The sequence below is a fragment of the Mercenaria mercenaria genome, chromosome 10 (assembly GCF_021730395.1).
Source record: "Mercenaria mercenaria strain notata chromosome 10, MADL_Memer_1, whole genome shotgun sequence".
Taxonomy (NCBI): domain Eukaryota; kingdom Metazoa; phylum Mollusca; class Bivalvia; order Venerida; family Veneridae; genus Mercenaria; species Mercenaria mercenaria.
In genome coordinates, this window is record NC_069370.1 from 1,661,960 (window position 1) to 1,685,044 (window position 23,085).

The 23,085-nt window shown below is 36.4% G+C and overlaps 1 protein-coding gene across 3 annotated transcripts; it reads left to right on the forward strand.

The window, feature by feature from the left end:
• Window positions 1-1,999: 1,999 nt before the first annotated feature.
• On the forward strand, window positions 2,000-19,334 carry LOC123559926 (tetraspanin-1-like). 3 transcript variants are annotated; one of them, XM_053552100.1, is made up of 8 exons: window positions 2,000-2,146; window positions 12,081-12,268; window positions 13,781-14,050; window positions 14,558-14,632; window positions 15,731-15,838; window positions 16,306-16,461; window positions 16,817-16,900; window positions 18,307-19,334. In XM_053552100.1, exons 2-8 carry the CDS (start codon window positions 12,209-12,211, stop codon window positions 18,619-18,621), a joined length of 1,068 nt encoding a protein of 355 aa, XP_053408075.1. In that variant the 5' UTR covers window positions 2,000-2,146; window positions 12,081-12,208; the 3' UTR covers window positions 18,622-19,334. The 3 variants fall into 3 exon arrangements, with proteins under 3 accessions (XP_053408075.1, XP_045208026.1, XP_045208028.1); XM_045352091.2 differs by lacking the exon at window positions 2,000-2,146 and adding an exon at window positions 4,232-4,388; XM_045352093.2 differs by lacking the exon at window positions 2,000-2,146 and adding an exon at window positions 5,654-5,787.
• The last annotated feature ends 3,751 nt before the right edge of the window (window positions 19,335-23,085 follow it).

The window sequence follows — 23,085 nt, forward strand, 5'->3', positions numbered from 1 at the left end:
TCAACTTAGGATAGTAGTCTTGTGTGTAGAGGACCCCTGATGCCTTTAAGGTTCTCTGGTCAAAGGTCAAGGTCACAGCAAACAAAATTAAATACCAATTTTCCACCCACATGCCATCACGGGGCCATTATGTGTTTAAAACAAGAGAATTCCAAGGTGCAATAATCTTTTGTCAGAGTTTTATACATATACTAGTGTCGTCAGTGCATTGTCTTACAATTTTTAGAATCAGATGGATAGTACAACTGTATTATTACACACTGGTTTTTCATTAATCAAAAGCATATAACATAAATTTTCCTGACAGATGATGCTTTGTCTGTGATATTCTTTAGATGAGAGTGTGTAGGGGAGGAGGGAGAGTACAGCATGCAGGCTACTCTATTAAAAGCGGATTCAGATCTGCTAATACCACTTTAAATGTCGCAAAGACAACTAAATAGTAAATAGAAAGTCGACAAAGTGAAAAATTCTGTTGACATTTAAGGTTTAGCAGTATATCACAAAACAACAGATTTTTTAAGTAAATGAACAGCACCATGACAAACAATTTATCTGTCCAATACATGTTTTACTGTTCTGTTCCACAGAGTTGGATACTTAAACTTTTCTTAATGAGTTGTCCCCCTTTAAATAAGAATGCCATTTGTAAAGAAAAAATGTAAACAATTGTCAAAAACGATGTTTTACCTAGTTAATGTAAAGTTTAAACACTCGCACGATGTTGCAAATGCATCAAAACGAAGACCTGTAACAGCTTTTAAAAAATGGTGAGTTTTTAAAGCCGCTGAACTGTCCAGAAGTGTGGCCCCTTCATGCAGTCCCTTTCCGGAATTCAATATATATATCAGCAAATTGACAATGGTTTTGTAGAATAATATAAATGTTTTACACGCTGTTAAATTTTCATGTAAAACAATGCTTTCTTTCTATGATTTGATGACGTTCGAACTTATTTCTCCAAAACATGGACCTATACCTTAATTGATAATATTAAAATGTGCAAAAGTCAGATAGTTAAATGTACAGAGGGTATGCAGAAAACAGATGGGCAAAAATGAACAATGTTTCATTCATGCTTGGTCAGTTGTGACAGTGATAAAAACCATGAAAAGCGATAGCATACAGAAAAGCAGGATTTTTTTTCTGAAAGTGCACTAGTTTTCGGAAACAATTTCATTCGGGCAAGAAATTCTGCAACGTGTTGAGCATAGATTTGTCTCCCACTTGGCTAATATTTGCTGTCTCAAGTAGAAAATTACATAGATTTATAGCCAAGACGGAACAAATTGTACTTAATACATTGTAAATGTTGCAACGTGTGCCTTTCTTGGAAGGTTAGTTTGGTATATATAAACATCCGTTATCTTGATATCTGTATAGATTAAAATTCTGTTTAATCTTACGTTTAAGTTTATTGGTCATATATGCTCAATTCAAGTAGTGAGACGTGCATAAGTTTACTACTGAATCATAACGTTGATTTAGTCCATCGGTCATAAAATAGAAATTGTTTAAACTGCATAATGTTTCTCAAACTCAGTCAATGACAATTTCTTTATATATATATTATATATATAAATATATATATCCCTCCAACATAAGTTTTGATATATTTAACCCTTCAACCCCTTTTTACACAAAGAGTAAAAATATAATTGAGCCGTGCCATGAGAAAACCAACATAGTTCAAAGCCTATTGCAATTAGAGAAACCGTTATCGAACACCATGAATCCTGACCAGACTGCGCGGATGCGCAAGCTGGTCTGGATCCATGTTCGTCGCAAACCCACTATGTTGATTTTCTCATGGCGCGGCTCAATAACGTTAATGTACAAAGTCAAATCAGGCAAGTTATGTTTTTTCCTCATTCAGTGGAAACAAGAATGTGTTCGGAATTCTCGTGTAAAAAAGATGTGATATCACGACCGGAATCATTTAACAAGGACAGGAACGCTGTAAAACATGCTGAGAACGTCATACATATCCTTCAATGTCCCTTTTTTGTAGCTATGACATCAGAAAATAAATCAGTGTTTTTTGTGGATAGTCAACAACTGGCGTATTCTATGTGATACTACATTTGTGTGTAGAGTTCTGGCGCTCATGAAGACAAAATATGGACTTAAAGCGCACTAAAATAAGGTCTGTTGTTTTTGTTTTTACAAACTTTTGAAATATATTTACAACTTCTGCTTTCTTGATGCTTGAAATCAGATTTATAAAACAGTCGGAGAAGGTTGTTAGTGCCGTACTTTCACATAACGGTTCACTGCTACCTCTCAGTTTCCATTGAACCATTTATCCTGTCACTTGCAGTATTTTCGACCCGATATCAGGGTGCCGTATATCTTTCTTGATATACCGTCAGTTGATCATGTGACCAGTGATATACGGTCAGTTGATCATGTGACCTTATGATCGATATTGTTGTCATAAGAAATTTTGCAACGAAACCATCATCATTGTGTTGGAAATGTCCGAACTAAGAAAATGAGTGGTCAAATAATGAGTTTTATTCAAAAACGAAGAAGTTACTGCGATTTTGCCGGTAATCACGTCATTATATAAGTGACGTCATTACGAATATGACGTCATTAAAGCGGTTGTCGCACACTTATTTTTGTAAAATAAATTGCCAAATATCGGAAAATGAAGTAATGACAAGATAAATAGAATAATAGGTTAGTGCCTAAGATGGAGAAAGTTTATCTGGCTCGGCTCCGGACGTTATCAGGTTCGCCTTCGGCTCACCCGATAACCTCCTCCACCTCGCCAGATAAACTTTCTCATCTACGGCACTAACCTATTATTCTCTATATATACCCACATCTGGCAGTGCCGTTAACTGCTGTTGTTTTTTTTTTTTTTTTTTTTTTTTTTTTTTGCTTTCAGGTGACTATATATCTCAGGTGACGATATTTGTCAGTACCGTTAATTGCTTTTTGCGCTGCGGTGACGATATATACCCCATCTGTTAGTGCCGTTATCCGTTTTTGGTTCTGAGGTGACGATATTTGTCAGTACCGTTAATTGCTTTTTGCGCTGCGGTGACGATATATATCCCATCTGTCAGTGCCGTTACCCGCTTTTGGTTCTGAGGTGACGATATTTGTCAGTACCGTTAATTGCTTTTTGCGCCGAGGGGACGATATATACCCCATCTGTTAGTGCCGTTACCCGCTTTTTGCTCTCAGGTGAGGATATTTGTCAGTACCGTTAATTGCTTTTTGCGCTGAGGTGACGATATATACCCCATCTGTTAATGCCGTTGTCCGCTTTTTGCTCTGAGGTGACGATATTTGTCAGTACCGTTCATTGCATTTTTACGCTGAGGTGACGATATTTACCCCATCTGTTAGTGCCGTTGCCCGCTTTTTGCCCGCTTTTAGCTCTGAGGTGACAATATATGTCAGTACCGTTAATTGCTTTTAGCGCTGAGGTGACGATATATACCCCATCCGTTAATGCCGTTATCCGCTTTTTGCTCTGAGGTGACGATATTTGTCAGTACCGTTAATTGCTTTTTGCGCTGAGGTGACGATATATACCCCCATCTATTAGTACCGTTAACCGCTTTTTGCTCTGAGGTGACGATATTTGTCAGTACCGTTAATTGCTTTTTACGCTGAGGTGACGATATATACCCCATCTGTTAGTGCCGTTATCCGCTTTTTGCCCTGAGGTGACGATATATACCCCATCTGTTAGTGCCGTTATCCGCTTTTTGCTCTGAGGTCACGATAAATGTCAGTACCGTTAATTGCTTTTTGCGTTGAGGTGACGATAAATATTATATATCCCCATCTGTTAGTGCCGTTAACCGCTTTTTGCACTGAGATGACGATATATATCCCCAGCTTTCAGTGCCGTAAATTGAGGTGACGATATATACACAATCTGTCGGTGGCGTTAACCGCTATATGCGCTGAGATGACGAAATATACCCCCATCTGTCAGTAAAGTTAATCGCTTTTTGCTCTAAGGTGACGAAATATACCCCCATCAGTCAGTGCCGATAACGCTTTTTGCGCTGAGTCGACGATTTGACCGCTTTTTTTGCACTGAAATGAAGATATCAGTGAACAGTTGCCATTGCCCAATTGCCCAATAAATTAATCATTGATTATTTTCGTTCTTTGTTTCAACATTTATACAATGTTGTGTTTACCAAAATCAATCAGTGAATTTTGAGATAAGAGGGTTCAATTATTCAGGTACACAACTAGGTTAAGATAACGTTGTGTTCATAGAGGGTGTAACAGGTGATATTGTGACTTATCTCGATGTCTGTATGCTCAGGAAGTAAATGTGACAATATTTGTAGGATATTTGTAACAAACAACAGTGTCTGTAGTATAAATCAAGGATATATACATAAAATCTGGTAAGTCAAAACTCACTTCCTTTAGCCTGCTAAATTTCTAAAATGGACATGTCCACCATTCAGTTTTGGCAATACCATTTATTATTTGAAGGGGTGTTCACTGAAAACTTACTGACTGAATAGCGAACAGTGCAGACCATGAGCAGCCTTGGTCGCGCAAAGGCAGAATCACTTGCCGCCAGCAGGCTAAAGGTTAAAGATATATTAGACCCAAGTTCATATTTGAAAATATGAACAACTACTTCATGGGACCTATGTAAAACATAAATTTAACACGTTTGTTTGTATAAACAGTACTTCTGTTTGATTTGAAATAGTACCCGCCTGCTAAGCTGAAAAAAAAAGCAAAAAAAAAAAAAAAATAAAAAAAAAAAATAAAAACTGGAAGTTTTGTTTTTAATTAACGACTGTCATACGTGCTATTTAATAACACTACAAACACAGTAAGTTTATAAATTTAGTCAAATCAAACTAATCTGATGAGGACTATCTTCATTTAAAGCTTAGGTGTCCAACAATAAACTATTTTAGTGAAATGTGGGCATCGGATTCCTTTAAAGACAAAGAAATATATTTAAGTCAGCAAAAAAACAACAAAACAACAACAACAACAAAAAAGCCCCTAGAAGATCGCTTCACCACCCCACCCCCTCCACACCCCTACCTCATTTGAAAATAAGTTGATAAATATTTAGTAAGCTATGGTATGTCATGTCAAAAGATTTTAAGGAGACGCGAGCTATAACGCCACACATTCTGCTGAAAATATTTTATTTTGCATTAAAAAACTTTTTGAGATGGAGGATCTAGGGGGAGGGCAGGTAAATGCGCTGCGATATAAATACTTTTTGTTTTATAGTTATTTATTCTGATATATCGCAATATACCAGTATCTATTTATACATATAAAACGAATGGTATTCAGACGAAGAATGTATGCACGACATTTTGACCTGCACTGGTTAATCAGCTCCGGTCTACATTAAACATTGTTTACTATATAGGCGGAACATTTACATAGGTGATTAATAACATTCGCTTGATTATATTAATATAAAATGAGCCGTGCCATGGGAAAACCAACATAGTGGGTATGCGACCAGCAAGGATCCAGACCAGCCTGCGCATCCGCGCAGTCTGGTCAGGATCCATGCTGTTCGCTAACAGTTTCTCCAATTCCAGTAGGCTTTAAAAGCGAACAGCATGGAGCCTGACCAGACTGCGCGGATGCGCAGGCTGGTCTGGATCCATGCTGGTCGCAAACCCACTATGTTGGTTTTCCCATGGCACGGCTCAAATAAAGTTTAATATCTATTACACGTAATAACGTTTCATGTGATTTTATCTAATTAAACATTCATAATGCAGATTCAAGTGAGATTTTATACTAACATTAAAGGTATGTGCATGTTTATAATATACTGCCACGTTTTTTGTTGAACTTTTCACTTCTTTATTTGATTAAAAAATATTACCTAAAATTGTGTCGGTGTGACGTTAAACCCAACAAAAACAAAAATCAAATATAAACGAAAATATTTACATATCTATGTTATATCTTTTATTCTATACGACTAGAATATATTGCAACCAATGATCACTGAAAAAGCAACAAAATTTGTCCACATGTTTTTAGTCCTGTTAGCAAATACTTCTCGCATGTGGCGCCATTTTTCTTTAATGCAATTTATTGATATCACCTATTAAAACATGAGATATTCTCTTTCTATAAGTGATATCACCAATTTGAGAAGATCACGTGAATGCATGATATCATCAATATATGACGTCACAAAAGAACGACTTACATTCAGTCAAATCATGTCAAGTCAAGTCAAGTCAACAGACTAACGCCATCTACGTTTTCAATTTTATTCAAAATATACGTTATTTTAAAGTAAACAACTAAATCTTTATAGTGTTGTTTTGTGAACTCCTAATGATTAAAATTAATATTAAAACAAAATCATATACAGTCTAGATTATTTCAGAGTTATATTATTTTTTGCTTGTGGTAATCCATTAAACGCTAAAATTTATGCATAAATGTCACAGCAAATATATCAGCAAGTTGAGACATTTGTAACTCTACTTTTTCTTGTCTTGATATTTTGTTTTTAACATTTCAAGAAAGTTATTTAAGATGATGCTGTTAGAGCAGCTGTGTGTTTAGGGAGTATAAATCATTAAAAAAAACAGTGACTTCAGAGGATATGTTTTTTGTTTCTAGTTAATTAACAATTAGATATGCCCCGGTACAAGACTAGGTAAAACAACTTGTTTAAAACGAGGTTACACCCTTCGTACATAGTTTTAATGTGTCAGTCGTGACCTTATAATTGCTTAATGGTGTACGAATATTCATGATTAAATGTTATTTTTCCCATCTGCTTTCATCTTCATTTTTTTAAAGTCTGTACATCCAGTCAGTTTTCATACTATGTTAGTAAATTATACATTTTAATATAAAAATGCACAAAATTAGACATCTAGCCCATGAGAAAAGTTTTAGACTTTGATTCTATGTTTGTTCTGACAACCCCTCCCCACCCCTCCCCACCAAAAAAAAAAAAAATAAAAAAATATAAAAAAAAGGAGAAGAAGAAAAAAAGAAGAAAGGAACGTTAAAACATTACATAAAACACGATTTATTGCATTCGTCCATACTAAATAATCTTCATAATTTAAATTCTTGTCTTCCTTAACTTAGTGAAGTAGTAACTTTCATTCTAAAAGAAGGACATCCTTATTCTATGTGAAAGGCTTTCTCACAGTTATATTTCCGTATTCCATACAGGATGCTGCAACTTTTTTGGAACGATTTCAATGGTAAAATCTGTTGATCGATGCACTTTTCTTTGTGTAAATAAAAACAAACAAACAGGATTATTTCCTGTACAATACCGGATACATTCGGACTTGTATCCATTCGAAAAAAACAAAAACATACTGGACTCACTATGCGGTACTCTTTGAATAACAGTAGAAGATGCTAATTGCCAAATGCTAAATGCCCAATATTAAATGCAAAATCATATAGTTGTCAAATACTGACTGTCGAATGGGCAATGTCAAAGATACATGCTAACTGTTAAAATACAGAATGCCAGACAATAATTGCCAAATGCTTATTGCTAAGTTCCTTTTCGAATAAAATGCTGAATATATAAGTGGATGAAAGCATCGCATTCGTTACAAAACTTTTCATTCACATGTTCCCATAACCAGTAAAACATGTCTTTGCTTCAAATCAGACTGGTAGAACATTCTGTGTGTTCAAATCAGTTGTTTGAGAGGTACAGCTCTTTAACTCGTAAAGTTAATGAATTTGACGATTTACATTTATCATTTGACAATAATCATTAGCTATTTGACATTAAGCATTTTGTATTAAGCATTAAGAATATGACTCATGGTATTTTCATTTGTCATTTAGCATTTGGCATTAGCATGGCGCACCGGTCTGTCATAATAACTGCCTTCCGCAGTCCTCTACACATTGATCATAATACTTTTCAAAACTGAACTCTTCACAGAAGACATTTACCTCAGATCCAATAAAAATACAATGTTGTGTAAATAGAAATATGAGCCGCGCCATGAGAAAATCAACATAGCTGCTTTGCGACCAGCATGGATCCAGACCAGCCTGCGCATCCGCGCAGTCTGGTCAGGATCTATGCTTTTCGCTAACAGTTTCTCTAATTGCAATAGGCTTTGAAAGCGAACAGCATGGATCCTGACCAGACTGCGCGGATGCGCAGGCTGGTCTGGATCCATGCTGGTCGCAAAGCCACTATGTTGATTTTCTCATGGCGCGGCTCATATGTTCTTTTTAAGGGTTATTAGGAATCAGATTTTCATCTTAAGTATAAAACCAAACACAGATGTATATTTTAATACACGCAGTGACCGTTAAACAAATAAATGATAAAATACAAACTCTTAGTACGAATACAATTATACATGTAGGTTGTTGAACCCAAAAATGAAACACTAAAGTGGCAATTAAATATGACATTTATGTCATTATGAAGATGGCGCGCATTTCTACCTTTGTTAGTATCTTTCGTTGTGTTTTAATTTCAAAAGATATACGCTGGAACAGTACGGTATCCCTTTCAGAGTGAGACTGCAACAAAGTTACTGTTTAAAGAGCATAGTGGTAGGGTGACTTCGGCCAAGAAAGTCCACTAGCTATTTCTAGGGGGAACCCGGACCCAATTTTTAACAAGGCATGCTATATACCGAATTGTTCGTAAAAGGTTTTAGATTCTGAAAGTACCGGCATAAATTGGCATAAATGGTGGCGAGCTGAGAAATCCAAGATGACGTCCAAGATGGCCGCCATTAAATGAAACAGGTGCTTTTTGTAAAAAATATGGTTTTCTTCATTCACTTTTGATGACATAAACTGCTGACAGCATGCATTGTTTTGTTGATTATTGCAACACACCTTTCATGAATTGTGAAAATTTAAATTGTTAAACATTAAAGGTAAAAAAATATGTCAAAAGGTCAAATTCCTGTTATAAATACAAATTTTACCCATTCATTATCACTAATTTGTAGTTTTGAAAATTAGAACTTATAAATCCTTTTGAAAGAATTCAAAGATTGGCACAAAAGGATTATCTGATACAAAGAATGACAATTATTCATGTTTTACAGTAAAACTGCTGTTGTAAAAGGTGGCTTTGTATGCGCATTACAAGCAAGTAAACAGAAAAAGTACTTGAAGAAGTTGATACATATGAATGTATACATGTGTCTAATTTTCTTCCTGAAGTTATGCAGGTAAAAATGTTGTGGTCAGTTTCTAGTTCAATTTTATGTTTTGTATTCCCCCAAGGATAGGGATTTTTTTTTATCCACTATGAGGTCAGAACATCAGAATAGCTACATATTTGGTTCATTTACGGTAATTGTTTTAAATTCTGTATCAATGTATGATTAGTACATTTATTTATATTTGTTGTCATGGACACGGATAATTTCGTATAACTAGTATCCATAGCTATTCAATTATTGTGCGCATTATTGCCTCAAGCAAAGATTTGCATACTAAAATAGAGTATATATTTGCATAACTTGAAATACATGCACCTTGATATAACATTATAAAACGTTTTTAAAACGTTTCGACGATGCCACTGAAATAATTAAAAGTCTAATAAATCAGTTTTACAGGAACTGAAAAAATAAACATCGTCATATTTTCCAAAAAAATATATAATCATATTCGGTTTTAAATGTCAAATCTGAAAACAAATTGACACTATTACCCTGCTTAAATGTAAGAAAGATGCCGTATATAAACTTTTTCTTCATACCCCTTGTTTAATAGTTGACTTATAACCTATCCCAAAAGGGGATATGCTAGGTTGACAAAAATTGTCGTCCCTTTTTCGTTAGAGAAAGGGGCATTGATCCTGTGATGCGTGTATGTGGTCGCACGGTCACATTTTTTTTTATAACGGTGTCCCTTTTTAGTGTGGTGAGAACTGTTCAGTGGGAAGGACTGTAAGTGTGCTGGGGTTACAACTTCTCAGTGATCATTGCTAATGATCAGTGTGGAGTGATCACAGCTCTGAGTACTCTTCACAGAACATTAATCATCCAGTAGTGTTCGTGGCACTGTGAGAACTACTAACTGGGTAGTGTTCACGGCACCGTGAGTAGTGTTCACGGCACGGTGAGTACTTCTCACTGAGTAGTGTTCACGGCACTGTGAGTACTGCTCACTGAGTAGTGTTCACATATCCGTGATAACCGCTCACTGAGTAGTGTTCACGGCACGGTGAGTACTTCTCACTGAGTAGTGTTCACATTACCGTGAGTACTGCTCACTGAGTAGTGTTCACATTTCCGTGAGTACTTCTCACTGAGTAATGTTCACGGCACTGTGAGTACTGCTCACTGAGTAGTGTTCACATTACCGTGAGTACCTCTCACTGATTAGGATTCACGGTACTCTGAGTACTGTTCACCGAGAATGAATCTAAGGACATGTTTTTGAAATCTGAAAATTGTCCTTAAATCATTTGCTAAATATATACTTTCGTCTATCCGATATTTGAGTTTTCGGATTATTTGACCTATTGACCTTTAATCTGCATAATAATTTTAGGCAATTTATGTTAAAAAGATACTCATAAAATCTGACATATCGTGGTAAAGTATTAAACAGAAAAATAATTAAATTCATATGGAAATGTAGACATGATGGTGTGTTTAAACATTGTAGTCATCATTACTTTTGTGACGGCCATATTGGACGCCATCTTGGATTTCTCAGATCGCCACCATTTATGCCAATTTATGCCGACAGCCTGATAAACTTCAGACCTTTACGAACATTTTGGTATATAACTTGCCTCTTAAAAACTGGGTCCGGGTTCAACTTTTTGAATGGCCTCATTGTCGCCCTACTATAGCTGACACGGGCGTCAATTAATCATTTTTGCATAAACGTGTTGAGAAAACGTTATGAATTATGAAAATGGGCAGTAACTTGTTACACAACCTTGCATAATGTAATTCATCTCCGAATAATTTATGACGTTTCAGCAAATGTGTGCGTACAATTTCGTCTTGATTGTCATTTTTTTTTAATTTTCGGTCATATCATAAACATTAAAAGTATAGTTTTTTCCCTAAACTATCGTCAAAAATACGCTAAATAAAGAAAACAGAACATGGATCGAACTCGGGTTGCCGAGGCAATAACATGTTTTCCTAGCTTTTTTACCAAATTCATACTTAACGATCGTTTATAAATACGTTTGTATAAAGCTTTACATCTCAGGCAGTTTAGCTTCGGTACCACATTACAAATGCTTTCAGAAACCTCGTCATTATATAAGTTATTTTATGTACTTTGTGTCCCATTTGGTGGCTGATTTCTGCCATTTCATTCCGGCATGTTAGCGCGTTTGAAGGGAACCAACATATGTCGGAATAAAATGGCAGAAGTTAGATACGGATGTCCGATTGTTGTTCCGAGCATAGGTGGTTATGGGAACAAATGGCAACTTTACTTTTTCTTTGATGTCGTTCATCCAGTAATGCTTTTATGTGGCTATATTTCTTTTACGTGGCTTAAAGAACAACAGAGAGAACATAAGAGCATCACATAGATACCCATATGTAGTTGCCATTGACATAGACATTCTTTTAATAACTTTAATAACTTAAATGAGCCGTGCCATGGGAAAACCAACATAGTGGGTATGCGACCAGCATGGATCCAGACCAGCCTGCGCATCCGCGCAGTCTGGTCAGGCTCCATGCTGTTCGCTTTTAAAGCCTATTGGAATTGGAGAAACTGTTAGCGAACAGCATGGATCCTGACCAGACTGCGCGGATGCGCAGGCTGGTCTGGATCCATGCTGGTCGCCAACCCACTATGTTGGTTTTCTCATGGCGCGGCTCATATACAAACGTTACCGAAGTTATGAAATATTCACAGTTTTTATCTACTGTAAGCAAACATACAAATAATTTATCAACAGGTCACATGTTTTTAAACGGAATGAGCTCATAGATATATGAAATCACATATTCATGTAGAAAAACAAACTTTTAATGACACTCATACTGATGACTTATATCTTCATAAGATAACAGGTCGTGTTGGATTACTTCCTAGTTCAGTTTTCTACAATATTCTTTTTTTTTTCAAACTTTCAGGAAGTGTTGTACGCACAGGGATAGATCCTTTTAGTGTCCGGAATTAAAAATAACATACAGTTGTTGTGTTGAACTTTAGGAAGTATTCGATTTTCGGGAACAGCGAAGAGACGAAGTTTCCCAGAGAAATGGGGTGTTGTGAAGGCTGCGGCCAAATTCTTCTGGTCCTAATAAATCTTCTATTTTCCGTGAGTATTTTCTCTTCATGTCATTATAAATTTCAGTTTAGTTGTTTGTATTTCCAGTATGGAAATGCCATCGCTTTATTTGAAAGATAGTTGTAATTGGTTAAGTTAGTTCTGCATGTTTAAAATTAACCGAAAGGGACGGCGTAACGTCATTTACCTGGAATACATAGAACAATGCCTGGTCATTCTCATCCATCAGATGTTCGTCAAAATCCCGAGACGAACGGGATCATCCGGGGAACCACGGTAGACCTCTGGTATGCGAGAATGTGCCTGGTAGACGTTGTAGACATTATACAGGTAAATTAAATGTTGCCGGGAATCTGTTATATACCGGGTTTTAAGTGCTAAAAAGACACCGCTTTTGTCTTTCTTGAAGTTAATTTTGACAAAATATGTAGGTTTTAATCAAAATAATTCAGAATAAAATACATAAGTTAGACTCCAATTGATATTTGGCGAATTGAGAAAAAAATAACACACGGACCTATATATTTTATTTGGCCGTATTGAAAACGGGAGAATCTACAACTAAAGAAAAGTTTCATTAAAATCTATATTCAATTTGTTGAACTTTTTTTACGCGAAAATGTCAATAAAATGCAATTTTCGTTAGAACCCTATTGTAAAAATCAAAACGTAGGATTAATATTTTTAAATTGATGTAATAAAAGGAAAATAAATCAAGCACATGACCCACTATCTTTTATTCGCCGAACTTTTTAAGTATATTGTGAAGCACCAAAAAAAATCAGGGCTTTATCAATACTACATTGTAGAAAAAATTACCAAGACGTGCAGAATTACTTTATTGCAAAAGAACTTTGAGAAGACAAAAACATAAATTGTAAATGGAATCTTTTGAGCTCAAGCAACCTGTTGATAGTCAAGATCGATACCATAAATTACTTTACAAGAAATATTTTGAGATAAGAAGAAATATTTCTTGTCTGCTTATATATCATGCCGTCATAAGGCAAATCCGCAGGTTCATTTTTGAAAGACCCAAAGAAAAGATATTTAAAACAGATAAGATACAAATTATATATTTTACATGTACAGACATAATGTACATGTGCAAGATCATTCATTCTAAATAAAGATCAAATTAATGTAGTACAAATGTAGTGTATAACATAATTTTCCAAGAATAGCATTGGTCTCTTATGAATGATTTGTTTGAGAACAAGATTGGCTGCACGCGTTCACGTGCTTCATGACGTCATGACCGTACACGTGAAGTTAATTCGAAGTTACCTGAGGAACCTGTGCGTTTTGACGTTAAGTTACTCATACGTTATGACAATATGTTGCTGATCCAATAGCCACTGTAAACACCCCCCCCCCCTACATATCATTAAAATATTTTTCTTTTAAATCACCCATTGGCCTCTACACATTTTAAACATACTCTTTGCATTTCATATCAAAATGAAAAAAATATCATTTCATTTCATTCCTTAATATTGAAAAAATAACAAGTTAAAAGACATTCTTCATTTTATTTTACAGCTGATCGGTATAGCACTGTTGGTTGTAGCCTGTCTGGTACGGTTCGGTTCGGACCTGTTGGACTCCTATCTCCAAGACGCTTACAGTGCGTTCCAGAAAGCGTTAGAAGATGCTGCATCAGACAACAATATAAACATCAGTGACCTTGACATTGGTGACATTGCAGGGGACGCGTCACTAGCGTTTATCGTGATTGGTGCTTTCTTCTTCATTCTGGGAATTTTTGGATGCATTGGTGCTGTTTGTAAAGTTAAATTCCTGCTGATTGTTGTAAGGCGTTTATCAGTTTTTTAAAATCAGTTTTGATCTTTTCCGGCAGCGGAAATTTTGATTTAATAGAAATTTGCTTTGGCTCTTGATGTAAAAGGTTACATACATGATGTCAATTAAAATTTGTCAATTTTATCACATTCTCCAAGTTTGATATTAGATCATGTAAACATAAAACAAAAAAGAAGGTGAAACCGACATTGTGAGTTCACCTACGTGCGGACTACTTTTCTTTTTATTTCATTCATAAATCAAAAAGGATTACTTGCTATTGAGGCGGAATGGCGAGATAAGCATAAGCAATTTTAAAAAATAACACATTAAAAAAACAGACTATTTAACTGTTTTGAACGACCCGTTGTAACCCATGAGCCAAAGGAGACTGTCTTGTCATGTAAATACGTCAAATAAAGATGCGAGTCATTTATTTTAGCTATAAATATCATGTTAACATACTTCACCTACATGGACGTGACAATAAAAAAGTGATGTATTTTTATATTACAGTATACCATCGTGTTAATGACGATATTCATCGCCGAGCTTGTGTTTGTTATCCTGCTGTTTACAATCAAATCTACGGTCAGTATTTACTTAATAACTTAGTTATACTAATACTAGTGCTACATTCTTCTACATATCTGTAACAGTTATTACACAACTCAAGTACCCACGGATTCGAAACATCATTCAGTTGTTTTTAATTGCGGTACAGTAAGAGAGTTAATGAGTAAAAAACCAAAAAAGAATTAAATAGGACATATAGACAGAATAATATACTCATGTACAAGGATCGAAAAGTAAAATCGGCAATTTTGTTATATACATTTGACGAGCTATGACAAAAGAATGAAAAAGTTCCATGTCTAAATTCACGGCCCGTTGAAGGCAGGGCGATGGTCGGGTGTGGAGGAGGTGGTGAGGAACTAAAGAGCGCACCAAATAGACAGACTTACTTGAACGTTAAAACTCACAATGCCTTTGCTTAAATATGGCTGTCTCATTTTTGTTATGGCATAAAATATTTCTATTTCGTGTTAAATCTTAGTTTTGATTATCGTTTCCACATTTATTTGACAAGGGTGTGAATATTAGTTAACATAGTGGAAAATGTCACTTTATACGTTGTTATGCTTACCTCCCTTTATGGCTCTAGCTGTGCGAGTTCATTTGTAATACTAGAATAACTGGGTTTTTTTTGTGCATTTAAACGTTTTAAACATAAGATTAAAACTCTTTCTGAACTTTAAAAAGAATGCTATGACGTGAAAATAAGTATCATGTTTTTACGATTTTTTTGTTGAGAAAGGCAAAAATAATGAAAAGTATGCTTTTCCTTTATTTTTTTTCAGTAAAAATTCCATTAAAACATCTCCTACGGTTTTTGCCGAAGTAAGCCGATGTATGCCACGGAAAATGCCGATATTACGAAGAAGTATTTATGTAGTATTTACTTTAACCTTTAGCATGCTAGATAAATTGTCGTCTGCAGGAAATGTCGTCTGCTAAAATTGTGAAGTTCATTCATTTTGCTCCAAAACTGGAAGAAATATTGTCAGAGTAGCAGAACCTGATCAAAAGCCGATTTAATCGGCGTCTGATCTGGTTCCAAGCTGTTTGCAAAGGCTGTTAAATTCGCCTGCATCAGGCTAAGGGTTAAAGCAATCATTCATTTTACAGCTGGACGGATGGATAAGAAGTCCACTTATAACAAAACTACAGGACGATTATACAGGGATAAACGGAAATGATACATTCACGCTCACAATGAATTTTGTTATGCATGAGGTTTGTACTTCATAAATTTATTTAGCGATCATTATACACTATTTCTAATAAGATTGGATAAGCCAGTTTTACAATTTACAAAGCAGTAACACAAAATTAAAGAATGTTTAACACTTTTCTAGAAAATTAATGTATTCGCCGACAATGTTTACAATCAAATACGCCAGTGCGTAACCAATGGTAACAATAAACTTGCGCTCTAAAAAGTATACCTTTTTACAATCAAAATACGTTTCTTCCAATGAGGCTGAGCACAGATATATCTATTTACCATAAAGGTCTAGCTTTTCATGGTGGAGGAAATCCCAAAGTGCCACTAAAGGCATTATTTCACCACGGGCGGAATCCATTGCTGTGCATTCAATTTACATTTGTACCGTTATTCTTCAGTTGCAGAACACTTGGTTTTATTTTTATTACTTATTACTATTATTGTTTATTAATATACTGTATAACTTGCATTCCAGTTTGAATGTTGTGGGATAGACAATTACAAGGAGTTTAATAATAGCAAAAGATGGAAAAGAACGATAGACCAGACAATACCCTTTATCTGTTGCAAAAATTCCAGTGATACCCAGTGTGTTTCGAATCCTTCAGAAAATAATTCTTTTATAGATCAGGTAATTTAGTTTATTCATTAAAGATTGCCGTATTTTTTCATATACAAATCTTCAGTTCAGCAGTTCTTAACTTATCTCCTAAATGGGAAAAGAAGGTCGCAAAAACTATATCAAAGCTTTTTAAAAGATGTTTCCTATAGTTGGGACCTTCACTGTATTATTAGTAAGCCGTTCCAAGTATTGCTATTTACAGTGATTCGGTGAGCAGTGGTCTCTACAAATTCTTACCAGTATTTATCTTTACCTTCGTTAGTCAGAAAAAAAATGTTTAAATCTGTCGCACAGAACACTAGTCAATATAAATGTCTTCCTTGTCCAATACATGTCATACTGATGTTTGGTTTTATTATTTTAGGGTTGTTACGAGGCTGTCAACAACTGGTTAACAGATCACAGCTCTGTCCTGATAGGAGTTGGTACTAGTGTTGCTGCCATTCAGGTACGTACAATTTTAAGTACGGTTTTTGGTACGATTTGAATTAGAAACAATGTCTTGTGTATATGTTCTTCAATAAAGTCATGGAGGAGACCTCTATAATCTGCGTGGACGATTAATCTCGAAAATGTTTTTACCTGCAGGCTGTGCTGAAAGTAACTTTGGATATAGCGTTGTTATACCGGTATTTTTGGACCTTTGGAATCTTGGAGTTCATTTAATATTTGAGCCGTGCCATGAGAAAACCAACATAGTGGCTTTGCGACCAGCATGGATCCAGACCAGCCTGCGCATCTGCGCAGTCTGGTCAGGATCCATGCTGTTCGCTAACGGTTTCTCTAATTGCAGTAGGCTTTAAAATCGAACAGTATGGATCCTAACCAGACTGCGCGGATGCGCAGGCTGGTCTGGATCCATGCTGGTCGCAAACCCACTATGTTGGTTTTCCCATGGCACGGCTTATTTATGTAAAAGCTTCAGCCGATGCTAGGGGGGCGTGATGGGTGTTGCAATTCCATTACCTCTCAAACCGAGTCTGCTATTATTTTGCTTGGTTGCATCCCATGCTTCCAATGATCTTCTTATAGATTTTATTAACTATCGCAACAGTACTTTTAAGAGCCATGTGACGGTCGTAAAATGTCTTCCCGTACTTGAATTCAGTGTTGTCACATTTTCCGGCACTTTGTGATCTCGGAGTCCATGGCATGCAATATCTGTGTAATCAAAATCCAATTAAGCTGATGCTAGTTGGCGCAAGGTGTGTTGCACTTTCCGACACCTCTCATGAACCGATTCTGCTATCATTTTAATTGGTTGCATTGTATCCTTTCAAAGGATCTTTTTCTAGATATTATTAACAATAACCACAGCAATAATTATGTGCCGTGTAGTGGCCCCGTACTAAGATTCAGTGTTGTTATATTTGCTGGTCCTTTGGGGTCTTGGAGTCCATTCAGAATTGCCGGTGCTAGCGGGCGTGGGGGTGTTACACTTTCCATTACCTCTCAGGAACAGACTCAATAAAACCGAGCCAGCCATTATTTTGCTACAACCTATGCTTCCAAAGGATCTTCGCAAAGAGTTTATTGGAATAAAGACTGACGTTATTTTTAAATTTTGCTTTACAAAAATAGCTGTGTCTTCAAAATATACAATGTTCTGTTTGGACAGTCCTGTATTGATTAACAGTCACTGTTAGGTGATATCAAAATGTTTATTCGATTGAGCATAAGTATAGTTAGGATTGCACTATCTTCATAAATTAAGTTTTATGATTATAATGTTTACTTGTCTGACAGTTTGTAAATATAAAGCTTGTTAATATAAGAATGTTTGGTCACTTGAGAAATGTAGTATAACGTACCGTTTGCGTAATAGCATACCGTACATTATGTGTAATATTTCAGTTGCTGCTGATCATATTCTCTCTGGTGATTTGCTGCCAGAGCCGCAAAGACGACGATGACAAAAACAGTTACAGTGATGATATTGCAATTCAGCCATACAGGGAACCGGAAGGATATGGTCATCAAAATGATTACTATAATGGTTCCCCGCCTTCTAGTCATTCCGATCTGCGTTCACAACAATACAGATACGGACCCCGGTCACCAGGAAACCAGTATAATGACCGTATTTATCCGGAACCATATAAAGGAAGGCACGACTATTACACAGGTCCTCCGGAAGGGTACGGTACTAGGGATCCATACAGACGATGAAAGTGTATGTTTAAGGGATGTATTAGCATAATTTCATCAGTCACATTAGAGGTACATGTACTGCGGTATCATCTCATCTGATAGACAAAATGAATAATTTGGGATGTACATGTAGGCGTGGATCAGTTGTGACATCACTCAACAGATTTAAACGATTAAATACAGTCAAGTGCCAATTAACTGACCAAAGTCAGAAATAATTTTATGTCTGTCAGTTGTTCCGCTTTGTATCTATCGTCTGTTACACATGTGCCAATAATCTCTTGTTATAAAGTATTAAACCACTCTGTTGGCCATGCCAGGTATATGTTTGGCAGTATCAACACAACTTTTATCGTTCCGCAGAGGCATGGAAGCATGGAACGTTTTTGGAACCTTTTAGTAGCAGAAGTAAAATTGATATTCCCGAATTGTCAGAGTAACCCTAAACTGAAAGCATATTTCATTTTTAACTAAATACTTATTCCTATGCCAGTGGATGGAACACTGTGTGGCGATGCTGTCATGGCGTATTGACATGCGTATTTTTCCCAGATATATCCTAACATTAAGATATACTTAGAAGACATTTCATACAACTTAAATTGCATATACATGTATTTGTTTCTTTTGGAAAACGTCATTTCATCGAGTTCGTCAACTTTCATTTGTTTGAATGCATGTAGTATAGACAATGTAAATAAAGAAGAAAAATGTTTTGTTACAGGACGTGACCAATGTTAATTATGTCATCCTTTCACTGACCACAGTGTTATGATGTTTTACATATGACATTCCCGATTGATTAATTTACGGAAACACTATTTTATCATTGTATAGTGCTTTCCTTAAAGGGTCGTACTTCAATCACAAAATATAGCAACGTTGACAAAATATCAAAACTCGTTTATGAACATTTTAAACCAATAGTTAAAGAGTAAGTACAGCTGAACTTCAGTTATACTGCAGCCCATTTTACTGCTTCAGAAATGTAACAGTAAACCAGTTTTTTTTATTGATACATTGTTCTTCGAACTCTTTGAGTTTACTTTTTTATGTCAGTTTCTAACTTCGAAGTACTTTTCCTTTTTAGCTCACCTGAGCCAAAGGCTCATGGTGAGCTTTTGTAACCGCTCAGTGTCCGTCGTGTGTCGTGCCTCGTGGGTCGTCCGTCCATCAACATTTTCTAAAAAAATCTTCTTCTTGAAAACCACTGCACAGAATTACACCAAACTTCACAGGAATGATCCTCGGGTGTCCCCGTTTCACAATTGTTCAAAGAATCGAATTTCACGCAGAACTCTGGTTGCCATGGCAACCAAAAGGAAAAACTTTAAAAATCTTCTTGTCGAAAACCGCCCGCAAGGCGTAGAGCCTTGATATTTGGCCTGTGACATTATCTAATGGTCCTCTATGAAGATTGCTCAAATTGTGCCCCTGGGATGAAAAGAGACCCCGCCCCGGGGGTACCAAGTTCTACATAGACTTATATAGGAAAAATCTTTAAAATTTTTCTTGTCTGAAACCACAAGACCTAGGACTTTGATATTTGGGTTGAAGCATTGCCTTGTGGTCCTCTACCAAGAGTGTTCAAATTATTATCCTAGGTTGAAAAGAGGCTCTGCTCCGGGGGGTCTCAAGTTTTACGTAGACCTATACAGGAAGAAACTTTAAAAATATTCTTGTCTGAAACTGCAAGACCTAGGCTTTTGATATTTGGTATGTTGCATTGCCTAGTGGTCCTCTACCAAGATTATTCAAATTATGCCCCTAAGTTGAAAGAGGCCCCACCCAGGGGTCCCAAGTTTTACATAGACTTGTATACGAAAAAACTTTAAAAATCTTCTTACCTGAAACTGCAAGGCATAGGCTTTTGATATTTGGTATGCAGCATTGCTTAGTGTTCCTCTACCATAATTTTTCAAATTGTGCCCCTGGTATGAAAAGAGGCCCTGCCCTGGGGTCGCAAATTTAACATAGACTTATACAGGAGAAAAAATCTTCTTGTCTGCAAGTTCAAGGTCTAGGCCTTTGATATTTGGTATGTAGCATTACCTAGTGGATCTTTAACAAGATTGTTCAAATTATGCCCCTGGGGTGAAAAGAGGCCCCGCCCTGGGGGTCACTTGTTATATGAGTTTTATAGGAAAAAATACTTAAAAAATATCAGATCATATTTCCTAGACTGTTTAATTATAATTACCTGATGACCCCAAGTGATTAGGGGTCACCTAACTGTGACCTTGACCTACTGACCTACTTTCTTGTTTTTTAAGATACAACCTTGAAATTTGGATGACATGTACAATTTTGCAGACCGACCTTAAAGCTGACTTTCTGTAATCATGAATGTGACCTACTGACCTACTTGCTTAATATCTTAGCATTAATTTGACGTTTGAAACATGTAGCTCATATAACTCAGGTGAGCGATCCTGGGTCGTCATGGCTCTCTTGTTTGGTTTGGTTTAGAGTTAGATCGACACAATTTAGGTCATAAGTTGATTTTCCCATCTTTGCATGGTGGTGGAAGACCCCTAGTGTCCCTCCGGGGATTGTTTCAGGCATGTGTGGGCACCTGGGTACAACCATCTTCCATAACCAAGCTGGTTTACATCCCCACATGAAAAAGCCGACATCCCAACTGAGGTTTTGAACCCACATCGGTGAGGACCAAGTGATAAGAAGCCAGCGAACTTAACCACTCGGCCACGGTGTCCGCTATGAAAGTGTTTTCTCAATTTCGAAGTAACTAACATAAATCTGAGGGCATGTCCCTTAAATGTAGGTGTAAGCTATGTGCTCTCAAAGTAATAATTTTACTTTCATATATATTGGCACGCCAGGGACGTTGAAAGTATTGTATATGTAGCCTTGGGTTGGCCATTCCAAAGAAACACCTGTAAACTGTGTTACACAAGGTTCTGTCCTTGGCCCACTTAATATCTATATATATCTGTTCTGAATTTAATTATATCCCTTCATGCAAACTATCACTATAAAATCTGTTCTGAATTTAATTATATCTCTTCATGCAAACTATCTCTATAAAATCAGTGTATCTTCGTGATCCAGTTAACTTCCATAAAGAGAAAAATACAGCTTCTCTTGTCCCAATCAATTAAGAAAAGACTAAAATGTCATTGCGGATTTGTGAGACATGATAACAGAGATTTGAGTATCTATGCAAATGTTGCACCATGCGAATGTGTAATACAATTCGGTTATGTATATAAAGCAGCTTCGAAACTCAACTTACTGGGTTAATGGACTTGTTGTGGATGTGCACGCTCGTTTGTACTGTTATGCGCTTTGCCGTAATTGGTTTGGTATATTGTGGTGGTGATTAGGCGATTAGTTTGTGTAAAGTCTCTCTACTTATACATATGTAAACGATCTCAAATCGTTTATCAAGTCATGAGGACAATACAGTGGTCCACCTTACTATAAACTCGTCAGATGACAGCGCAATCCTCCAAGATGTCCTCAGCAAATCTAAACAATGAGTGGGACATGAGAGTTTTATTCTCAAAATGTTCTGTAGGGCCTACTGCAAACAACAAAAAGCAAAACTTGTCATGAAATTAAATATCTAATCGATGACCAAATCCTAGAATCAGTCTCCAGTGCAAAACATCTTGACGCTGACAAAGCAACAGATCTAAACTGGAACACGCATATCACTAGGCTATCCTCATATGCAAATAAAACTCTTGGCGTCATTAAAATGACCAATACTACAGGTAACAAACAAGTCAAGCCCCCTTGCATACAAATGGGGTCCCAACCACACCCTATTACCTGATGTCCACCACGCCGAGGGATGTGGCTGCCACAGAGGTAGGAAATCAATAACGGTGAATAGTGGTGTTAGTTTTTTGAGCTGTATTTTTTCATTTCGACTTTCGATGAAGATATTCTGGTGCAGGCATATGTGTAAATGCCTAAACATATTATATGATTAATCCTGGTCGCCAACTTTGCGAAATAAAGAAGTATTCAGCTATTTAAATTGGACGTTTATTAAAATTGATACGAAAATCATATTCAACGGCCCAATTCGAAGTGTTTACAAAATAATTTTATCGGGTTTACCTCACACGTCAAACGATCAATCATCTGGGGATAGTCCTGGCAAGTTTCAAGTCTGCCCGTACGTCTACACCGACGTTATGACCCTCCAAAGGGACCCGGGTACAGTCACGTATGATAAACTTTACCGCAGAGGGCATTTTTAAATGATGCCCATCCCACCGAGGAGTCAAAATATAGGATATCGTTTACGACAGAGGTGTAAAAATGTCTACTTTGGGTGTTTGTTTTGCTTTTGAGTCCTGGGAGGTCATGGAATTATTTGCAGTATGCATTGTATATACTTGTGTTTAATAATGGGCGATTTTCAATGGCGAACACCGCTGAAACATGGTGGTAATCAGTCTAGATTGAACTTCATTCTATCTCCGACGTTGTTTTGCTACTATAAGT